General features: G+C 39.7%; 1 protein-coding gene across 1 annotated transcript; it reads left to right on the top strand.

Annotated features, from left to right (window-relative positions):
• The first annotated feature begins 1,422 nt into the window (after nt 1-1,422).
• Nucleotides 1,423-10,506, top strand: LOC143187730 (uncharacterized). The gene is made up of 6 exons (XM_076391949.1): nt 1,423-1,428; nt 1,471-1,498; nt 1,541-1,631; nt 1,676-1,740; nt 2,387-2,457; nt 10,285-10,506. Exons 1-6 carry the CDS (start codon nt 1,423-1,425, stop codon nt 10,504-10,506), a joined length of 483 nt encoding a protein of 160 aa, XP_076248064.1.
• The last annotated feature ends 14,975 nt before the right edge of the window (nt 10,507-25,481 follow it).

Raw genomic sequence — 25,481 nt, forward strand, 5'->3', positions numbered from 1 at the left:
CGAAGAAGAGGAACTCTTTTTCGTCCCCGAAGAATAAGAAAAAAATTGTGGGCACCATGTGTCCAGTTGTCGCTGTTAGGACCAGTCTAACCGCCTTAGCAGAGGTCAGGGGCACGCATTAGGTAATTTATGGCTTTATTGCTCTGGTTTCGAAGGAGACGTGACCTCGGAGTGTCCGAACAAGGAAGGTCTGAGGTGCTTAAACTACGTGGGGGTACAAGGAGCTTCTTTGGAAAAATTCTACCCAACCACAAACTATTTCGACGGTCGATGACCAGGGTCGGTACAGTGACCCAGTGACATAGATTTACAAATTACAGATGAATTGTATTTAATTCATTAGTGATTATTACGTTTTAAATCTAACGCAGACTACTTTCAACCTTTTTGTCTTCAACGTTAATTCTCCAATTCTCCGTTCATTTTTTGTTGTTGCATTGCTTTTTCGTTTATGCGTTATGCAAATATTTTCATACTAATGCTATTTCCTTCGACGCATGCCGACTTTCTTGTTCGGAGTACAATCGTAACGACCAGCGCGTACCCAACGCTACCGCGGTCGCTCGGGCGGCAAATTCGTGCTCTCATTGGCCGGTGTTTTTCATTAATAACTGGTTAACGAAGCCTCATCTTACATTTTCGCTAAGGAAAAAGTTGTTTCAAATCACCCCCTGAATCACCCCTTTTAAGGAACTGCGACGTTTTTGTTACACCCTGTATACCACGAAAACCGATGCTTGGGAAGTTTCGAGTCATATTGGTGAAATGTCACCGAGCTGAAGAAATATTGCGAATTTCACGTCAAACGCCTACTGTTTTAGGGAGGAACGGGTTCGAAATAAATTCCGCAATTCTTAGTTACGAGAAAAATATATATTATTACCATGTCCGCGTGTCGCGGTGCTGCGTCGTCATAAAGACTGTTCCCATCGGAAGCTCCCCACTCCGCCATCGGTGAAAGCCTGTTTCACATAGTTTTATCATTGGCGCGCAACTCAACACCTACCTTAACGTAAAAGTACGCATTATATATCGCTGAAAACGATGCTTAGGCAAGTTTCGAGTCATACTGGTGAAATACCACCGCACTTGACAAAATAATGCGGATTTCACGTCAAACGTCAACTTTAACGTAAAACTACGCTATATACCACTGACATCGATGCTTGGGCAAGTTTCGTGTCATACTGGTGAAATATCGCCATGCTTCCTGTAATACTGCGAATTTCGCGTCAAACGTCGACTTTAACGTGAGACTACGCTATATACCACTGACATCGATGCTTGGGCAAGTTTCGTGTCATACTGGTGAAATATCGCCATGCTTCCTGTAATACTGCGAATTTCGCGTCAAATGTCGATTGTAACGTGAGACTACGCAGTATATATCACTGAAATAGATATTTGGGCAAGTTTTGAGCTATGTCAGTAAAATATATCCGCATTTGATGAAATATTGCGAATTTTAAGTCAAACGTCGATTTTAATTTGACACTACGCATTACAAGTCACTGAAAACGATGTCTCGACAAGTTTCCAGACGTATTGGTGAAATATAACCGCGTTTGCCTACGAAGTACCACCTTTCTGAATAGGGAATTTAGAAGAGGATACCGTGGAGGTTTTAGTGGGTGAGAGTCCCACACTACTCTGACAGACCTAAGGTGTGCGGTAGGACATTTCCTCCACGTGATACTAAAAAAAAAGAAAATCCAGGCCGCAGTTTGCACCCAGGCTGCAGTTTGAGCCGCTACTCAACCAGATCGGACAATTAGGGCCGCAGAAATCGATTTGAAAAGCATAAAATTGAGAACAAGTAAGCAGTTTTTCGATCTTATGATAGATACCGATACAGTGGATGGCAGAATAATGATTGTATTTAGTGTAATAGTAATTTAGTAATAATTTTAATTCCATAAACTTCAAAAATTTATATGCTCATACACTAAAATATAAAGATTTAACAAAAAATTTACCATGATAAAAAATTTTTATTCTTATTTTTCATCTATAATAATTATCCTTTTATCGCTATTTTCTCTAATATTAAACAATATATTTTTCATTTGACTAATTATAGAAATTACTAACTTAATTCTTTTATCATTATTAGCTATTTCAAAAAATATGAGAATTAGAGTTCTTTATTTTTTTATTTCATTTATTAGAAGATCTGTAGTTTTAACGGGAATTTTATTTAATAATTTTAATGTATACTCATCAATCCTGATAATAATGGGAACTTCATTAAAATTCGGGATTATTCCATTTAATGCTTGATTTAATTTTATATTTAAATCAATTAATTTCATAAATGCATTTTTATTCATAACATTCATAAAATTAATTCCTTTTATTCTTTTAATAAATTCAATCCCTATAAAAGAATTATTAATTATAATTACTCTAAATTTAATTGTATCACCGCTATTAATATTAAATAAAAATTCTTTAATAGTAATAATATCATTTTCTTCAATTTATCAAACTTCATTAATAATAACATTAATATATTTTGTTACACACGAAGTTTCGAGAAGAGAAACCTTTATTCGTTCACAATTGACGTTACAATTATTGACAATGATTTTGACGAGAAAACCACCAGAGTCTAACTCAGGACTAACTCTCGCGTTCGCCTGCCCCCCTCTTTATACTCTTTCTTATCGCTTCCTCGCGTCAGCTTTTCGTTTGGCTCATCGTGTTTACTTGGACCATGAGATTCCCAACGTTGGCTTTTGCGTTCGGCGTACGTTTGGCTCGTCGCGTTTGCGTCGCTTCTAACGTTAGCTTTTCGTTTGGTTTATTTTGTTACTTCGCTCGGCCCGTGAGAATTTAAATTTTTATATTTTTATTCTTTACTTCATCATATATTCAGTATTATCATATAATATAATCTATTTAATCATAGATATAAAATTAGAAAATAAAATAGAAATAATAATCTTTAACAATAAATCAAAACTTACATTTTTTTATTTATTACTAACATATATACTTATTCCACCAATAGGAGTGTTTTCTTTAAAATGATTAGGGTTAGAGAACTTAGTAATTAAACTTAATGGTTTTAATCTTATCCTATCTATCATTATTGTAATATCAAGACTATTAATAATTTGAAATTATTTAAATTTTATTAATAACAATTTATTCAATAAAAATTACTCAAATATATTCTTAAAATACAAATATATAGATGTGTGAATTTTATTCATTATAAATATTATAGTAATTATATTTAGAATCATATACATTTACTTTAAAATCTAATTTCTAAAAAATTACATTTTATTTTTAAATTTGCAATTTAATATTTTGATTAAACTATAGAAATTATATTAATAGTATTAGAAAATTTTATTTTCATAAATAAATTTACAATTTATTCCTTTTATCAGGCATAATACTCTAATACTTTATTTAAAGATTTTAAGTTAATTTTAAACTATTAATCTTCAAAATTAAAAATATAAATTTAATTTTATAAATCTTAATTTCTTCGTGAATAAAAAAATGATTATACTCCACTAATCATAAAAATATTGGCATATTATATTTTATATTCGCTATATGATCAGGAATAATTGGTTCATCAATAAGATTTATTATTCGATTAGAATTAAGAAGACAGGGGCATGAATTAAAAATGATCAGATTTATAATTCAATTGTAACGTCTCATGCTTTTGTTAGAATTTCATTTTATGGTTATACCATTCATAAGTGGAGGTTTTGGGAACTGATTAGTTCCCTTAATGATTGGAGCTCCAGATATGGCATTTCCACGAATAAACAATATAAGATTTTGATTACTACCTCCTTCAATTTTTTTATTATTAATAAGAAATTATTTAAATTCAGGATCAGGCACAGGATGAACAATTTACCCTCCATTATCATCATTTATATACCACCCATCATCATCTACCGATCTAACAATTTTTTCCCTTCATATCGCCGGAGTATCATCAATCATAGGGGCTATTAATTTTTTAGTGACAATTTTCAATATAATAAATTATTCGTTACAATATGATCAACTACCTTTATTCCCATGATCAGTTGTAATTACAGCAATTTTACTTTTACTATCACTACCTGTTCTTGCTGGAGCAATTACAATACTTTTATCAGATCGAAATTTAAATTCTTCTTTTTTTGACCCTATAGGAGGGGGTGACCCAATTTTATACCAACACTTATTTTGATTCTTTGGACATCCAGAAGTTTATATTCTAATTCTTCCAGGATTTGGACTAGTCTCACATATTATTTTAAACGAAAGAGGTAAAAAAGGAACATTTGGAAACATGGGAATAGTATACGCAATACTAGGAATTGGTTTTCTAGGATTTATTGTATGAGCACATCACATATTTACTGTTGGAATAGATGTAGATAGTCGCGCTTATTTCACATCAGCAACTATAACTATTGCCATTCCCACTGGCATTAAAGTTTTTAGATGACGAGCAACATTCCATGGGTCAAAAGTTTACGCAAATCCAACAACTTTATGATCTATGGGATTTATTTTTTTGTTTACAATAGGAGGATTAACAGGAATTATATTATCAAATTCATCTATTGATATTTTACTTCATGATACATACTATGTTGTAGGACATTTTCATTATGTACTTTCAATAGGAGCAGTATTTAGAATTATTGCAAGGTTAATTCACTGATATCCTTTAATTACTGGATTAACACTAAACAAAAAATTTCTTAAAATTCAATTTTATTTTATATTTATTGGAGTAAATATAACATTCTTCCCTCAACATTTTTTAGGATTAATAGAAATACCACGACGATATTCAGATTACCCTGACGCATATTACTGTTGAAATTTTTTATCTTCACTAGGATCATTAATTTCAGTTAATAGAATAATAATAATTATTTTTATTACATTAGAAAGATTTATAGTAAAACGATTAATTTTATTTAAATATTTTCAAAATTCACTTGAATGATTACAAAATTATCCCTCATTTGAACACTCATTTAATGAAATTCCTTTGATTTTTAAAAAAGAAAATAAAAGAAAGAAAATTTAATTTTAAGCTTATAAAATTTATAAATTAAAAATTAAATTTAATATGGCAGATTAGTGCGATGAATTTAAGCTTCATATATAAAGATATATTTCTTTTATTAAAAATTGCTACATGAAATATATTTTCACTTCAAGATCCTAACTATCTTTTTGCTGATAATTTAGTTGTATTTTCTAATATTACTATATATAATATTATCAATAACTATTTCGATAACATTATTTATAATAATAAATATCATTTTACGAAAATTTAGAAATCGATTTTTATTAGAAAATAATTTAATTGAAATTATTTGAACTATTTTTCCAATAATTGTATTAATAATTATTGCATTTCCATCATTAAAAACTCTTTATATTGTTGATGAAATATGGACATTCTCATATTTTACAATTAAAGCTATTGGTCATCAATAATATTGAAGATATGAATATCCAGAATTTTATTTAAATTATGATTCTTTTATAATCAATGATTATTCAAATTTAAGATTATTTCAACTATTAGATGGAGATAATCGAATTATTATTCCATTTAAAACCCCAATTCGTTTAATTACAACATCTGTTGATGTAATTCACTCATGAACAATTCCATCCTTAGGAATAAAAATAGATGCAACTCCAGGACGACTTAAGGGGGCAGACTCCTTCGGGGCCTACTCCGAATCGATCGAAGCGCTGATGCGAAAAAACGGGCATTAGGGAAAACATAATTTATACATGCGACATTTGATAATGTGGCATTTAGCGTTATCCTGTTGAATTACAAATGAGAATTGCGAAGGTATAATTGCCAAATCGCATCGTAGGAAAGTTCTGTCACGCTGTTGCCACATCAATTACAATTTTATGCATCAGCAAATCTCTACTGAATACGCCTTGAGCCGATATTTTGCTTCATACGGAATATAGAAAAGGACGGTGCGAGCGAGAAAGAAAGAGTATCACGAATGAAACAATACATATGTGCCCAAAATTATGAAAGTAGTCTAAGAAACAACATTTTCGTATGAGAGTCACACAAAATTTCACATTTATAATAAATGTTTATTAATCAAGACTAATTATAATGTTACGTAATATAGAAATATTTTCTAATTTATTCAAATGTAATCCTTTGAATATCACAAAATAAGAAATATACAATTTAGACCACTTTCATAATTATGGGCATATATATATACTAATATGTGAAATCCTAAAACTTATATATATAGAATAAATAATTCATTAAATTCATGCTATTCATTCATTCATTCATTCCTACTTTTTAAGAAATAAACAAACGACATTATTTTAATTTTTCTTTATTTAAAAATAAAAATGTTATGAGTGGTATAATTGTAATCTGTGAAAAGGTATACAAAAATTAGAATTATTTAAACTAAAAATTGAAAACAAAAAAAAAATTAAAAGCTACCATAGATTCGAACCAGGCACCTACAGATTATGAGGGAATGCCTAATTCTCACTCAACTAAGATACTTTCGTGTAAAATTAGTGGATTAAACTATAACTTCTGGAACAATTCCAATTGTTTGTTGATAGTAAATAATAACTATTGAAGAATAATGATTTGTAAATCACTTTTACTTGCTACATTTTCATCGATGCAAGGGTCACTCACACTGAACCTCTCCTACTGTTTGCAACGAGTGCAAGACGTTGCGAGTATTCATTAGCAATGTTATAATTTATACATTTAGTAAACAATAAACAACATGTATCATAATATAATGACAAAAACATTATAGGGGTATATATTTTTCGTAAAACCACACGTTTCTGGGCCCAATTTCGCACAAAATGCAGTTTAACTAAGAATGCTACTATTTTGTTCATAACGTAAAAATTCAAAATTCTATTTTAACCGTATTTTGTGTTTTGGTTCATAGTATTTGCATACAAATTTACAAAACGATCGATCAGCATGTTGTCAGTGAACACAACGACAATATACTATTTTTTAATATATTTTTTAAATAAATTGATATTTTTGAAAACTATTTACATAGGTGGATTCGTCATTCAAAAATACACAATCGCCCCATTTATATTATTTTGCTATCCGCACTAGTTTTGGAGATATTAAACGAAATATGTTTTCCACCCCCAACTTTGGGGGTGGTTTTCACACCCTTTAGATGAATTAGAAGCAATAAAAAAATACGTGTCGAATATTTTCGGCTATTCTACAATCCTACAAAGTTTCATCAAAATCGGAGACTTTCACCTCGGGATGTTCCCTTATTAGTAAGAATCAAAATCTCGACTGGAGTTGGATTCGTTCAAGTTTTCCTGATGGGCAGAATTGTAATATGTACATACATATATGTGGCAACAGTGTGACGAAACTTTCAATACGTTTTGGCAACTAAGCCTTTCTTGCGTCTGTATTCGTGTATTCGATGAATACGCCATTCAGCTGTCAAATTCTAGATTACATTTACCGACTGATCTGTATTTTTATCGATGCTAATGGCAATATGACCAAATTGATTGAGATATACCATTAACGCTTCTAACGGCAAATCGTTGAACTATTTTTGTGTCAAAACGGGTGCACAACGAAAATTACGCTTTACGCCTTCAAGAAGTGTTAAATTGAGGAAAATCGCATTTCCACGATATTGTGCTAATTCAAGGAAGGGTGCTCTGGTGTGCTATGAGCTATGAACCATTAAATCGTGAGATATTTGCGAAAATGACACTTCGGCAGCCATCTTGCTAGTTTACAACAGCGTCTGTTTCATGCTTACAGTTTGTAATTTTACAGTTTTCTCCACGTATAGTGTTTATTGGAGTATAAACGGACCAGAGCACCCTGTAGTGAAGTCTACTCGTGGGTTCTGTACCCGCGAAAAATTCATTTATGCAAGTATCGAGACGTAAAGCGTAATTTGCGAAACCGGTTGTCTCTCTCGCTCATCGCGTATACGTGTATGACTTTCTTTGCTTGTGTGAGCGCACGCACACAGCTAAAAACACAAGGAGTCTGCCCCCTTAATCAAATAATATTATTTACATACCGACCAGGATTATTTTTTGGCCAATGTTCAGAAATTTGTGGAACAAATCGTAGATTTATACCTATCGTAGTAGAATCAACATCAATAAATGATTTTGGAAATTGATTACTTAGAATAATAACTTTATAAAATCCTAAGATAAAAAATTAGTTAAACATATAACATTAAATTGTCAATTTAAAATTATTAATTTTTTAATATTTTTTATTTATATTTTATTTAACAATAATAATTTAATCATTAGATGTCTGAAATGAAAGAATTGGTCTCTTAAACCATATTACAGTATAAATTCGATATACTTCTAATGGCCAATATTTAAATATTTTTTTATACCACAGATAAAACCAATATTATGATCAATTCTTCTATTTTTCACGTTAAGAATTATTTACATTATAATCATTAATCTTCATTATTTATTTATTAATTTTTCTCCATATAAAAATAAAAAGAAAATATTAAAAAATAAGAATAAAAATTTATGAAAGTGAATATGATAAACCTATTATCAATTTTCGACCCATCTACATATATTGTACTTATAATAAATTGAATTAGTTTATTACTACCATTAAGAATGATACCAATAATATATTGATTTATTCCCTCTCGTTTAAATATATTATGAATTAAGCTTATAATAATAATTTGCAATGAATTTAAATTACTAATTAGTTACAAATATATATTTAATATAATTATTTTCTTAAGAATACTAATAACAATTATACTTTATAATTTAATAGGATTAATACCATATATTTTCACTCCTACAAGTCACTTATCAATTAATTTATCATTAACAATATCAATATGATTAACATATATATTTTACGGTTGAACTATAAATTGAGAAAAAATATTAATTCATTTAGTACCACTAAATACACCTTTAATATTAATAAATTTTATAGTATTAATTGAAACAATTAGAAACATTATTCGTCCATGAACATTATCAATTCGACTAACAGCTAATATATTAGCAGGTCATTTACTTTTAACTTTACTAGGATAATCAATAGAAAGTTCCTGATTAATTATTATTCCATTTATAATCATTATTCAAAATATATTATTTATTCTAGAAATCTCAGTTTTATTTATTCAATCGTATGTAATTTCCATTCTTAGACTTCTATACTTTAATGAATCTAGTCATTAAAATCATTAAATTAAAAAAAAATTGTTTATCTTAAATAAACACTAAAACAAATGAAAAATCATCCATTTCATCTAGTAACACCCAGGCCTTGACCAATAATATTATCTATTAATTTAATAAACTTATTAATAAGAGCCATTACAATTTTTCAATTTAAAATTAATTGAATTCTATTTATATCATTAATTACTATATTATTTACTATAGAACAATGATGACGAGATGTAATTCGTGAAAGAACATTTCAAGGAATGCACTCATATATAGTATTAGATTTAATAAAATTAGGAATAATTTTATTTATTATTTCAGAATTATTTTTTTTCAGTTCCTTTTTTTGGGCATATCTACATTCAGCAATCTCCCCGTCAACTGAAATTGGGATAACCTGACCCCCTAAAGACATTATTCCCTTCGATCCATACGATATTCCCCTATTAAATACAATCATTTTAATTTCATCAGGATTTTCAATTACATGAAGACATCATGCTTTATTAGAAAGTGATATTATTAATTCATCCACTAGATTAAGATATACAGTATTGTTAGGAATCTATTTTTCAGTTATACAATTAATTGAATACTACCAAACTTCATTTACTTATAACGACAGAGTTTACAAATGTATTTTTTATATATCTACAGGATTCCATGGAACTCATGTAAATATAGGAATTATTTTTTTAATATCATGTCTTCTACGAATACACAAAGACCATTTCTCAAAAACCCATCATTTTCATTTTGAAGCAGCTTCATGATACTGACATTTTGTTGATATTATTTGATTAATTCTTTATTTACTAACTTACTGATGAATATATTTATAATTTAAATTTAATTTAAATTTCAATATATAGAGTATAATTAAATACAATTAACTTCCAATTAATAAATTTAAGAAAACTTAATATATATAAGTTTAAATTTACTTTATTTATCAACTCTGGCATCATTATTGCCAATAATTATTATTATCATTAATTTTATATTATCAAAACAAAAAAAAAAAAGAATCGAGAAAAAAATACACCTTTTGAATGTGGATTTGATCCACTATCAAATGCACGAATGCCATTTTCTAATCAATTCTTTATAGTTACCCTTTTATTTTTAATTTTTGATGTAGAAATTATAATAGTTATCCCAGTTACTTTAATAATAAATTATTCTTATTTAATTATAATAAGAATAATTTTTATTTTTGTCCTAATTATATTAATTCTAGGACTGTGAATAGAATGATCTTTCAATTATTTGGATTGAATTAATTAATTATTTAATCTACAAAATAAATGGATATTAGTTAATTTATAACATTTAATTTGCAATTAAAAATAAAATAAGATTTATTTATATATAAATATATAGATTATTATTTTAATCAAATTTTTAAGTCGAAATTAAATGTAATTTTTTACTTATATATATATATTTCCTGGTCGGTTCAAAACGGTCTTAACGGAATCATTCTCGCCCGACCGAATTCGAATTTTTTCGCCGCCCTAGCTCTAACCCAACTCAAATCCCCGTTTTGCTACCTACCTTGGGCCTGCCACCATAATTTTCAAGCATATAAAAATGTTTATCTCGAAAACGAAAAGAGAACGACAATTATTTCATTTAGAAAAGTTAATCCACGTATCAAGATACATGGTATAAAAAAGCTTCAAAGAAATGTGTGAGGAGGCACGTATTCTAAATAATTACTAAATTTTGTAATCAATTTTAATCTTTTGTAAATAATTTTTGTAAATAATTTTTTAATTACAGCCAGCGATGGTACCCAAACTCAAAAAATTGAGTCCAACTGGCGACCAGCGAAAGACTGGATGCGTGGAAGAGCTCGTTTTCACGACGATGAATATGCATACCGTTTATGCGAATTCTTATGGCGTCGATTTTGTAAATATAATAAAATTGATATGATGTCATCTTTAATGGATGCTATTAGAAACGAATATACATTTAATTGATAACATAATGAATTTGGCTTTTGCACGCAGTCACCACTTAGAACGACTTCAATTAGTTGAAATTAGTATATCTCATCACTCGGTTCTAGTCCGTCACTATGTCTAGACTAGAAAGGAAATTAAAAAAGGGAAATCATAACATTTGTATATACAGCTTAAATGGTCATCAGCGTATGCAATTGCTCGTAGCCAGTGGCTCCGCTCTTTGGCTGAGCAGCGTGTAGAAGCCAATATGGCGTCAAACTAGCTAGTGAAATAGTTTAAAAATGCTCACCTCTATATACGCATAACTCTTCAACCGCTGAATTCCTAAAATTAAAATTTGCACTTTTGGATTCCGCTCGTCCAGTATTATTAAAATATGTAAAAAAAAACCATTAATTTTTATTTCCCCAAAGTAAAGTTTAACCTAATGCTATAGTAAGATAATAAAAAACAATGTTTCCGTAGTTCCTACAGATTGTACATTATTTTACTGGGTATCAAAACATTGAAAACTCTACAAAAATACTTATTCCATAAAGAATGAACGTAGGTTGGACGTATTAGTTGCTGCAATCGGTGAAAAGTACGGACACATCAGTTTTAATTATTCTAATTATGGCGCACCGAATAATAATTAATAATAGTAATAACTATTATCGGTGAAACTTACCCATTCGGAGAAGAATTCACTTGCTACCTGTACACTTGTTCCACTGGATCTCTGCACCGATCCCGGTCGTTGGGGGATGATGCCCAGGTAGCGCTGATCGCAGGTGTCCAAGTCCACAAGAAGACACCTTGCATTTACAACACTACGTGGTCACTAACACTGATCACTTCACTAAACGAGCACTTGAACTTTTAATGACCGACAATCGACTATTTTGAATCGTTCTGCGCCATTCCGTAAATAAAAACAGGATGTCACGCACTTCAGCGGCGAAATTGCGATCGATACTGGTGATTTTTTCCGAAGTCTCGTTCCTCGTGCCCTCGCATCCCTCCAGCGCGACTTCACGGGGTGTAGTTTCGTCGAAATACTCGAATTTGATTTATTAGTTGACACTAACAAGGTTGGATCTTCCTCGGTTACTTTTTTTTTTGTGGAGGTGGTAGTCTCCTCTTCGGGTCGAAAAAGTCACAAGCAAATTCATGGGGAAAAGCAAAGGCATATCGAATTAGAGTAGGAGACGGCAACGAGTGACTCGCAGATGTGGCCGTTTATTATCACAGGTATTGGCCTGCAAGTTCAGCGGTACACCGAAGCCGAAGGTCGCAAGGGTTGTGTCGCGCTTACCGTTCAAGTCCTTTCGATGCATTCGGAAGGATGAAATATGGAACTGCTCGTCGTAAAAGTAGTAATTGGGGAAAGTTTCTGGACGTTAAACATTTGGTCAACGGATGTCTCGCACAGATAGACAAACTTGTCGATGAAGGAAAAATACATCAATTGTATTCCAATATAAAATAAATAACATTTCTATTTCGATACCTGTATAAATTTAGTTGATAATCTAATATTTTTCATGGAATGCAAATATACTCTTGCGGATAAATGATTTTGTATTATTATGTGAAATCGTTGCTTTTAGAGTGCTTTTGTCGTATCAATCGTTAAATGTCGATAAATGTCGATAAATACAATTCTGTGACGGATTTAATTTTTGTTACAGTTAGTTTTATTGATGGCCAGGTTGAGGGCGCATTATGTACTAAATATCGATTATACATAGGTGACACACACACACATATATATATATATATATATATATATATATATATATATATATATGCACGCACACGACCACACGCATATAGCGGAAACGACGTGATCTTCGCATTTCTTTTGTTTCTTGTATATAGGGATTATACGTATTATTGGCTACATTGCGTTGCGACGAAGAGGTGGTTTTTTTATTACATTTGTACTGATTTAAGGCAAGTAAATCCATAACAATATTTGTCATTACTTTGTATTTATGTGTAAATATGCTTCGTTAAATCGCAGAAGCGATAAGACAAACCGATATGTTTTCTTAATGTATACAATTTATACTGTGTGTCTCTATCGCATGTACGGTTTAGGGATGTACGCAACCTCATACGTAGCACAGAGATGCATGAGTAAAAGTGTCTAAAAGAAATCCGGTAAAGTTCTAAAAAAAAAATGGCGATGAGACGTTCCTCAGATGTTTGATCATTACAAATCAGTATGTTTTTAGGACGTCTTAAAAAGCATTTTCATAAAACGTTTAAATTAGATTACGTCTATAAGATGTTTTTCGTTAATGCTTTTGATTCCGTTCTCTATTGCTTTTATTTTGAAATGCATGTGCCTCCTTATATTATTGAGAAATATTTCTTTAATTTTAGGATTTGACTTTCTTTTCATTTTTAGAAATACTATTAAGGAGAAAAACAGAAACGATTGAGTTTGGAAAGCTTTTTTTCTTTTTTATTTCAGGGTTCCTTGAGTTATTTACAATATGTAAAATCTACTCGTTTAGCTGCTTTGCGCTATTGTCGAGTACGCTTTACTGGTTGCCGACTTGAGCCTTAATGTTTCACATAACATTAGTCGATAGGCTGCATTGTTTGCGCCGTGTTTCCAGAGCAGCAACCGTAAAAAGGGGCGATACAAACGTTTTGTAAATGTCGTTGTCGTTCTTGTTGTCATTGTTTTATAATTATTATTACGATTATGATTATGGTTATGATTATGACTATGGTTATGATTATGACTAGGATTACGATTATAACTATAATTATGTTTACGATTATGATTATGATTATGATTATAACTATGACTATGGTTATGGCAATGGCTGCTATGCCTATGGCTATGTCTGGTATGGCTGTGGCTATGGCTATGGCTACTATGGCTATGTCTATGGCTGCTATGGCTATGGCTATGGCTATGGCTGCTATGGATATACCTGTGGCTGCTATGGCTATGGCTATGGCTACGGCTGCTATGGCTATGGCTATGGCTGCAATGTCCATGGCAATGCCTGCTAAGTCTATGGCTGGTATAGCTATGCCTATGGCTGCTACGGCTATGGCTATAACTGCTATGGCTATGGCATTGGCTGCTGTGGCTATAGCTGTGGCTATGTCTGCTCTGGCTATGGCTGTGGCTGCTGTGGCTATGTCTATGGCTATGGCTGATATGGCTATGGCTCTGGCTGCTATGGCTCTCGCTATGGCAATTGCTGCTATGACTGTGGCTATGGCAGCTATGGCTATGACTATGGCTGCAATAGCTTTGGCTGTGGCTACTATAGCTATGGCTATGGCTGCTATGGCTATGGCTACGGCTGCTATGGCTGCTATGGCTATGGCTATGCCTGCTATGGCTATCGCTATTGCTGCTATGGCAATGGCTATGTGTACGGCTATGGGTATGGCTGCTATGGATATGGCTATGGCTGCTCTGGCTATGGCTAGGGCCATGGCTGCTATGGCTATGGCTATGGATGCTATGGCTATGGCTACGGCTGCTATGGCTATCGCTATGACTGCTATGGCTATGGCTATGGCTGCTTTGGGTATGGCTATAGCTGCTATGGCTGTGACTCTGGCTGCTTTGGGTATGGCTATTGCTGCTATGGCTATGGCTCTGGCTGCTATGGCTATGGCTGCTATGGCTATGGCTCTGGCCATGTCTATGGCTGCTATGGCTATGGCTATGGCTATGGCAGCATTGGCTATGGCTATGGCTACGGTTATGGCTGCTCTGGCTATGGGTATGGCTGCTGTGGCCATGGCTATGGCTGCTTTGGCTATGGCTATGGCTACGGCTATGGCTGCTCTGGCTATGGGTATGGCTGCTGTGGCTATGGCTATGGCTACTATGGCTATGGCTATGACTGCTCTCGCTGCTATGGCCATGGCTATTGTTGCTACGGCTATGGCTATGGCTATGGCCGTTATGGCTATGGCTATATCTGCTATGGCTATGGCTATGGCTATGACAATGGCTGGTATGGCTATGGCTATGGCTGCTACGGCTATGGCTGCTATGGCTATGGCTATGGCTGCTCTGGCTATGGCTAGGGCCATGGCTGCTATGGCTATGGCTATGGATGCTATGGCTATGGCTACGGCTGCTATGGCTATCGCTATGGCTGCTATGGCTATGGCTATGGCAGCTATGGCTATGGCTATGACGGCTATGGCTATGGCTATGGCTTCTATGGCTATTGCTATGGCTGGTATGTCTGTGGCTGGTATAGTTATGGCTATGGCTGCTCTGGCTATGGCTGTGGCTGGTATGGCTATGGCTATGGCTACGGCTATGGCTGCTATGGCCGCTATGGCTATGGCTATGCCTGCTATGGCTATCGCTATTGCTGCTTTGGCAATGGCTATGGCTATGACAATGGCTGCTATGGCTATGGCTATGGCTCCTATGACTATGGCTATGGCTGCAATGTCCATGGCAATGGCTGCAACGTCTATGGCTGGTATAGCTATGCCTATGGCTGTTACGGTTATGGATATAACTGCTATGGCTATGGCATTGGCTGCTGTGGCTATGGCTATGGCCATGTCTGCTCTGGCTATGGCTATGGCTGCTCTGGCTATGGCTATGTCTATGACAATGGCTGCTATGGCTATGGCTATGGCTGCTATGACTATGGCTATGGCTGCAATGTCCATGGCAATGGCTGCTATGTCTATGGCTGGTATAGCTATGCCTATGGCTGTTACGGCTGTGGCTATAACTGCTATGGCTATGGCATTGGCTGATCTGGCTATGGCTATGGCCATGGCTGCTATGGCTATGGCTATGGCTGCTTTGTCTATAGCTATGCGTGCTATGGCTATGGCTATGGCTGTTACGGCTATGGCCATAACTGCTATGGCTATGGCTATGACTGCTATGGCTGTGGCCATGGCTGGTGTGCCTATGGCCATGGCTACGATTATGGCTGCTATGGCCGGTATGGCTGTGGCTATGCCTGCTATTGCTATCGCTAGTGCTGCAATGGCAATGGCTATGGCTACGGCTATGGCTATGGCTGCTATGGATATGGCTATGGCTGCTCTGGCTATGGCTATGGCCATGGCTGCTATGGCTATGGCTATGGCTGCTATGGCTATCGCTATGCGTGCGATGGCTATGGCTATGGCTGCTATGGCTATGGCTGCTATGGCTATGGCTATTGCTACGGCTGCTATGGCTATGGCTATGGCTGCAATGTCCTTGGCACTGGCTGCTATGTCTATGGCTGGTATAGCTGTGCCTATGGCTGCTACGGCTATGGCCATAACTGCTATGGCTATGGCTATGACTGCTATGGCTGTGGCCATGGCTGGTATGCCTATGGCCATGGCTACGGCTATGGCTGCTATGGCCGGTATGGCTGTGGCTATGCCTGCTATTGCTATCGCTATTGCTGCAATGCCAATGGCTATGGCAACGGCTATGGCTATGACTGCTATGGCTATGGCTATTGCTGCTATGGATATGGCTGGTATAGCTATGCCTATGGCTGCTACGGTTATGGATATAACTGCTATGGCTATGGCATTGGCTGCTGTGGCTATGGCTATGGCTATGTCTGCTCTGGCTATGGCTATGGCTGCTGTGGCTATGGCTATGGCTATGACAATGGCTGCTATGGCTATGGCTATGGCTGCTATGGCTATGGCTATGGCTGCTCTGGCTATGGCTATGGCCATGGCTGCTATGGCTATGGCTATGACTGCTATGGCTATAGCTATGCGTGCTATGGCTATGGCTATGGCTGCTATGGCTATGTCTATGGCTGCTATGGCTGCTATGGCTATGGCTATGGCTGCAATAGCTTTGGCTATGGCTGCAATAGCTTTGGCTATGGCTGCTTCGGGTATGGCTATGGCTGCTATGGCTATGGCTCTGGCTGCTATGGCTATGGCTATGGCTGCAATAGCTTTGGCTATGGATGCTTTGGGTATGGCTATAGCTGCTAAGGCTATGGCTCTGGCTGCTATTGCTATGGCTATGGCTATGGCTGATATGGCTATGTCTATCGCTGGTATAGCTATGGCTACGGCTGCTATGGCTATCCCTATGCGTGCTATGGCTATGGCTATGGCTGCTATGGCTATGGCTATGGCTGCTATGGCTGCCATGGCTATGGCTATTGCTGCTAAGGCTATCGCTATAGCTATGGCTATGGCTATGGCTTCTATGGCTGTGGCTATGGCTGCTATGGCTATGGCTATGACTGCTATGACTATGGCTATGGCTATGGCTGCAATGGCTATGCCTATGGCTGCTGTGGCTGCTATGGCTGCAATAGCTTTGGCTATGGATGCTTTCGGTATGGCTATAGCTGCTATGGCTATGGCTCTGGCTGCTATGGCAATGGCTATGGCAGCTTTGGGTATGGCTATAGCTGCTATGGCTATGGCAATGGCTGCTATGGCTATGGCTATGGCTGCTATGGCTATGGCTGCTATGGCTATAGCTATTGCTACGGCTGCTATGGCTATGGCTATGGCTGCAATGTCCTTGGCACTGGCTGCTATGTCTATGGCTGGTATAGCTGTGCCTATGGCTGCTACGGCTATGGCCATAGCTGCTATGGCTATGGCTATGACTGCTATCGCTGTGGCCATGGCTGGTATGCCTATGGCCATGGCTACGGCTATGTCTGCTATGGCCGGTATCGCTGTGGCTATGCCTGCTATTGCTATCGCTAGTGCTGCAATGGCAATGGCTATGGCAACGGCTATGGCTATGACTGCTATGGCTATGGCTATGTCTGCTATGGCTATGGCTGGTATAGCTATGCCTATGGCTGCTACGGTTATGGATATAACTGCTATGGCTATCGCTATTGCTGCTATGGCAATGGCTATGTGTACGGCTATGGGTATGGCTGCTATGGATATGGCTATGGCTGCTGTGGCTATGGCTATGGCTATGACAATGGCTGCTATGGCTATGGCTATGGCTGCTATGACTATGGCTATGGCTGCAATGTCCATGGTAACGGCTGCTACGCCTATGGCTGGTATAGCTATGCTTATGGCTGCTACGGTTATGGATATAACTGCTATGGCTATGGCATTGGCTGCTGTGGCTATGGCTATGGCTATGTCTGCTCTGGCTATGGCTATGGCTGCTCTGGCTATGGCTATGGCTATGACAATAGCTGCCATGGCTATGGCTATGGCTGCTATGTCTATGGCTGCTATGGCTATGGCTGTTGCAGCTAAGGCTATGGCTATGGCTATGGCTTCTATGGCTATGGCTATGGCTATGGCTGCTATGGCTATGGCTATGGCTGCTATGACTGTTGCTATGGCTATGGCTGCTATGGCTATGGCTACGGCTGCAATAGCTTTGGCTATGGCTGCTTTGGGTATGGCTATAGCTGCTATGGCTATGGCTCTGGCGGCTATGGCTATGGCTATGGCTGCTATGGCTATGGCTGCTATGGCTATGGCTATGGCTACGACTGCTATGGCTACGGCTATGGCTGCAATGTCGATGGCAATGGCTGCTATGTCTATGGATGGTATAGCTATGCCTATGGCTGCTACGGCTATGGCTATAACTGCTATGGCTATGGCATTGGCTGCTGTGGCTATGGCTATGGCTATGACAATGGCTCCTATGTCTATGGCTATGGCTGCTATGTCTATGGCTGCTATGGCTATGGCTATCGCTGCTATGGCTGTGGCTATGGCTATTGCTGCTGTGGCTAATGCTATGGCTGGTATGGCTATGGCTATGGCTACTATGGCTATGACTATGCGTGCGATGGCTATGGCTATGGCTGCTATGGCTATGGCCATGGCTGGTATGGCTATAACCATGGCTACGGCTATGTCTGCTATAGCCGCTATGGGTATGGCTATGCCTGCTATGGCTATGGCTATGGCTGCTCTGGCTATGGCTGTGGCTGCTATGGCTATGGCTGCTGTTGCTATGGCTATGGCTATGACTGCTATGACTATGGCTATGGCTATGGCTGCAATGGCTATGCCTATGGCTGCTGTGGCTGCTATGGCTATGGCTATGGCTATGGCTACTATGGTTATGGCTATAGCTGCTATGGCTATGGCTCTGGCTGCTATGGCAATGGCTATGGCTGCTTTGGGTATGGCTATAGCTGCCTTGGCTATGGCAATGGCTGCTATGGCTATGGCTATGGCTGCTATGGCTATGGCTGCTGTTGCTATGGCTATTGCTACGGCTGCTATGGCTATGGCTATGGCTGCAATGTCCTTGGCAATGGCTGCTATGTCTATGGCTGGTATAGCTATGCCTATGGCTGCTACGGCTATGGCTATAACTGCTATGGCTATGGCTATGACTGCTATGGCTGTGGCCATGGCTGGTATGCGTATGGCCATGGCTACGGCTATGGCTGCTATGGCCGGTATGGCTGTGGCTATGCCTGCTATTGCTATCGCTAGTGCTGCAATGGCAATGGCTATGGCTACGGCCATGGCTATGGCTGTTATGGATATGGCTCTGGCTGCTCTGGCTATGGCTATGGCCATGGCTGCTATGGCTATGGCTATGGCTGCTATGGCTATCGCTATGCGTGCGATGGCTATGGCTATGGCTGCTATGGCTATGGCCATGGCTGGTATGGCTATAACCATGGCTACGGCTATGTCTGCTATAGCCGCTATGGGTATGGCTATGCCTGCTATGGCTATGGCTATGGCTGCTCTGGCTATGGCTGTGGCCATGGCTGCTCGGGCTATGGCTATGGCTATGGCTATGGCTATTATGTCTATGGCTATAGCTGCTATGGCTATGGCTCCGGCTGCTATGGCTATGGCTATTGCTATGCCTGGGTATGGATATAGCTGCTATGTTTATGGCTCCGGCTGCTATGGCTATGGCTATGGCTGCGGCTGCTATGGCTATTGCTATGTCTGCTATGGCTGTGGCTATGGCTATGGCTGCTATAGCTATGGCTATGGCTATGGCTGCTATGGCTATGGCTATGGCGGCTATGGCTATGGCTACAGCTGCTATGGCTATTGTTATGGCTGCAATGGCTACGGCTATGACTGCTATGGCTATGGCAATGGCTATGACTGCTATGGCTATGGCAATGGCTATGGCTGCTATGGCTATGGCTGCTATGGCTGCTATGGCTATGGCTATGGTTATGGCTCCTATGGATATGGCTATGGCTGCTATGGCCATGGCTATGGCTGCTATGGCTATGGCTATGGCTGCTTTGGCTATGGCTACAGCTGCTATAGCTACGGCTCTGGCTGCAATGGCTATGCCTGCTATGGCTGTGGCTATGGCTGCTGTGGCTATGGCTGCTATAGCTATGGCTCTGGCTGCTAATGCTATGACAATGGCTGCTATGGCTACGGCTATTGCTGCTATGGCTATGGCGATGGCTATGTCTGCTCTCGCTATGGCTATGGCTGCTATGGCTATGGCCATGGCTATGGCTGATATGGCTATGGCTATGGCTGCTATGGCTATGGCTAGACTGCAATAGCTTTGGCTGTGGCTACTATGGCTATGGCTATGGCTATGGCTACTATGGTTATGGCTATTGCTATGGCTGCTATGGCTGTGGCTATGGCTACTATGGCTATGGCTATGGCTATGGCTGCTGTGGCTATGGCTATGTCTGCTATGGCTGTGGCTTTGGCTATGGCCGGTACAGCTATAGCTATGTCTATGGCTGCTATGGCTATGGCTATGGCTGTGGCTGCAATAGCTTTGGCTATGGCTGCTTTGGGTATGGCTATAGCTGCTATGGCTATGGCTCTGGCGGCTATGGCTATGGCTATGGCTGCTATGGCTATGGCTGCTATGGCTATGGCTATGGCTGCTATGGCTATGACTATGGCTGTTATGGCTATGGCTATGCCTGCTATGGCTATGGGTATGGCTGCTATGAATATGGCTATTGCTGCCATGGCTATGGCTATGGCTGCTCTGGCTATGGTTATGGCTGCTATGGCTACCGCTATGCGTGCTACGGCTATGGCTATGTCTGCTATGGTTATTGCTATAGCTACTACGGCTATGGCTATGGCTGCTAAGACTATGGCTATGGCTACCGCTGCTGTGGCTATGGCTACGGCTATGGCTACGGCTATGGCTACGGCTATGGCTGATATGGCTATGTCTATCGCTGGTATGGCTATGGCTACGGCTGCTATGGCTATCCCTATGCGTGCTATGGCTATGTCTATGGCTGCTATGGCTATGGCTATCGCTGCAATGGCTGTGGCTATGGCTATGGCTGCTGTGGCTAATGCTATGGCTGCTATGGCTATGGCTATGGCTACTATGGCTATGACTATGGCTGTTATGGCTATGGCTATGTCTGCTATGGCTATGGGTATGGCTGCTATGAATATGGCTATTGCTGCCATGGCTATGGCTGTGGCTGCTCTGGCTATGGTTATGGCTGCTATGGCTATCGCCATGCGTGCTACGGCTATGGCTGTGTCTGCTATGGTTATTGCTATAGCTACTACGGCTATGGCTATGGCTGCTAAGACTGTGGCTATGGCTACCGCTGCAGTGGCTATGGCTATGAATTCTATGGCTACGGCTGTGGCTACGGCTATGGCTGATATGGCTATGGCTATGTCTGCTTAGGGTATGGCTATAGCTGGTATGGCTATGGCCATGGCTACTGCTATGGCTGCTATGGCCCCTATGGCTATGGCTATGCCTGCTATTGCTATCGCTAATGCTGCAATGGCAATGACTATGCCTACGGCTATGGCTATGTCTGCTATGGCTATGGCTATGGCTGCTCTGGCTATGGCTATGCCCATGGCTGCTATGGCTATGGCTATGGCTGCTATGGCTATCGCTATGCGTGCTATGGCTATGGCTATGTCTGCTATGGCTTTGGCTGTGGCTGCAATAGCTTTGGCTGTGGCTACTATGGCTATGGCTATGGCTATGGCTACCATGGTTATGGCTATTGCTGCTATGGTAATGGCTATGGCTACGGCTATGGCTGTGGCTGCTATGGCTATGTCCATGGCTGCTCTGGCTATGGCTACGGCCATGGCTGCTATGGCTATGGCTATGGCTGCTATGGCTATGGCTCTGGCTGCTATGGCTATGGCTATGGCTGCTTTGGGTATGGCTATAGCTGCTATGGCTATGGCTCTGGCTGCTATGGCTATGGCTATGGCTGCTGTGGTTGTGGCTGCTATGGCTATGGCTATGGCTATGGCTACTATGGTTATGGCTATAGCTGCTATGGCTATGGCTCTGGCTGCTATGGCAATGGCTATGGCTGCAATGTCCATGGCAATGGCTGCCATGGCTATTGCTATGGCTGCTATGTCCATGGCAATGGCTGCTCTGGCTATTACTATGGCTGCCATGTCTGTGGCTGGTATAGCTATGCCTATGGCTGCTGCGGCTATAGCTGTAACTGCTATGGCTATGGCATTGGCTGCTGTGGCTATGGTTATGGCTATGGCTACCATGGTTATGGCTATTGCTGCTATGGTAATGGCTATGTCTACGGCTATGGCTATGGCTGCTATGGCTATGTCCATGGCTGCTCTGTCTATGGCTATGGCTATGGCTGCTATGGCTATGGCTATGGCTGCAATAGCTTTGGCTGTGGCTACAATGGCTATGGCTATGTCTATGGCTACTATGGTTACGGCTATTGCTATGTCTGCTATGGCTGTGGCTATGGCCACTATGGCTGTGGCTTTGGCTATGGCTGGTTCCGCTATAGCTATGGCTATGGCTGCTATGGCTATGGCTATGCCCATGGCTGCTGTGGCTACGGCTATGGCTACTATGGCTATGGCTATGACTGCTCTGGCTGCTATGGCTATGGCTATTGTTGCTACGGCTATCTCTATAGCTATGGCTATGGCTGCTATGGCTATGGCTATGGCTGCTATGGCTATGGCTATGGCAGCTGTGACTATGGCGATGGCTATGGCTGCAACAGCTTTGGCTGTGGCTACAATGGCTATGGCTGTGGCTGCTATGGCTGCTATGGCCATGGCTATTACTGCTATGTCTATGGCTGCTATGGCTATGACTATGGCTGCATTAGCTTTGGCTGTCGCTATGTCTGCTATGGCTATGGCTATGGCTATGGCTATTATGGCTATGGCTATAGCTGCAATGGCTATGGCTCCGACTGCTATGGCTATGGCTATTGCTATGCCTGGGTATGGATATAGCTGCTATGGTTATGGCTTGTGGCTGCTATGGCTATGGCTATGGCTGCGGCTGCTATGGCTATGGCTATGTCTGCTATGGCTGTGGCTATGGCTATGGCTGCTATAGTTATGGCTATGTCTATGGCTGCTATGGCTACGGCTATGGCTGCTATGGCTCTGGCAATGGCTATGGCTGCTATGGCTATGGCTGTGGCTGCTATGGCTATGGCTAGGCTGCTATGGCTATCGCTATGCGTGCTATTGCTATGGCTCTGTCTCCAATTGCTATGCCTATGGCTGCTATGGCTATGGCTAGGATGCTATGGCTATCGCTATGCGTGCTATTGCTTTGGCTCTGGCTCCTATTGCTATGCCTATGGCTGCTATGGCTATGGCTAGGCTGCTATGGCTATCGCTATGCGTGCTATTGCTATGGCTCTGGCTCCTATTGCTATGCCTATAGCTGCTATGGCTGTGGCTATTGCTGCAATGGATATAGCAATGGCTCCTATGGCTATGGCTATGGTCATGTCTATGTCCGCTATGGCTATAGCTAAGGCTGCTTTGGGTATGGCTATAGCTGCTGTGGCTATGGCTCTGGCTGCTATGGCTATGGCAATGGCTGCTATGTCTGTGACTGGTATAGCTATGCCTATGGCTGCTACGGCTATGGCTATAACTGCTATGGCTATGGCCTTGGCTGCTGTGGCTATGGCTATGTCTATGGCTGCTATGGCTATGGCTATGGCTATGTCTGCTATGGATATAGCTGTGGCTGCTATGGCTATGGCTATGTCTACGGCTGGTATGGCTATGGCTATTGTTGCTACGGCTATCTCTATAGCTATGGCTATTGCTGCTATGGCTATGGCTATGGCTGCTATGGCTATGGCTATGGCTGCTGTGACTATGGCGATGTCTATGGCTGCAACAGCTTTGGCTGTGGTTACAATGGCTGTTGCTGTGGCTGCTATGGCTGCTATGGCCATGGCTATTACTGCTATGTCTATGGCTGTTATGGCTATGGCTATAGCTGCTATGGCTATGGCTCCGTCTGCTATGGCTATGGCTATTGCTATGCCTGGGTATGGGTATAGCTGCTATGGTTATGGCTCTGGCTGCTATGGCTATGGCTATGGCTGTGGCTGCTATGGCTATGGCTATGTCTGCTATGGCTGTGGCTATGGCTATGGCTGCTATAGCTATGGCTATGGCTATGGCTGCTATGTCTATGTCTGGTACAGCTATGCCTATGGCTGCTACGGTTATGGCTATAACTGCTATGGCTATGGCATTGGCTGCTGTGGCTATGGCTATGGCTATGTCTACGGCTGGTATGGCTATGGCTATTGTTGCTACGGCTATCTCTATAGCTATGGCTGTTGCTGCTATGGCTATGGCTATGGCTGCTATGGCTATGGCTATGGCTGCTGTGACTATGGCGATGGCTATGGCTGCAACAGCTTTGGCTGTGGCTACAATGGCTGTTGCTGTGGCTGCTATGGCTGCTATGGCCATGGCTATTACTGCTATGTCTATGGCTGTTATGGCTATGGCTATAGCTGCTATGGCTATGGCACCGTCTGCTATGGCTATGGCTATTGCTATGCCTGGGTATGGGTATAGCTGCTATGGTTATGGCTCTGGCTGCTATGGCTATGGCTATGGCTGTGGCTGCTATGGCTATGGCTATGTCTGCTATGGCTGTGGCTATGGCTATGGCTGCTATAGCTATGGCTATGGCTATGGCTGCTATATCTATGTCTGGTATAGCTATGCCTATGGCTGCTACGGTTATGGCTATAACTGCTATGGCTATTGCATTGGCTGCTGTGGCTATGGCTATGGCTATGTCTGCTCTGGCTATGGCTATGGCTGCTGTGGCTATGGCTATGGCTAAGGCAATGGCTGCTATGGCGTTGGCTATGGCTGCTATGGCTATGGCTATCGCTGCTATGGCTGTGGCTATGGCTATGGCTGCTGTGGCTAATGCTATGGCTGCAATGGCTATGGCTATGGCTACTATGGCTATGACTATGGCTGTTATGGCTATAGCGTTGTCTGCTATGGCTATGGGTATGGCTGCTATGAATATGGCTGTTGCTG

This window comes from Calliopsis andreniformis, unplaced genomic scaffold (assembly GCF_051401765.1).
Source record: "Calliopsis andreniformis isolate RMS-2024a unplaced genomic scaffold, iyCalAndr_principal scaffold0158, whole genome shotgun sequence".
Lineage (NCBI taxonomy): Eukaryota > Metazoa > Arthropoda > Insecta > Hymenoptera > Andrenidae > Calliopsis > Calliopsis andreniformis.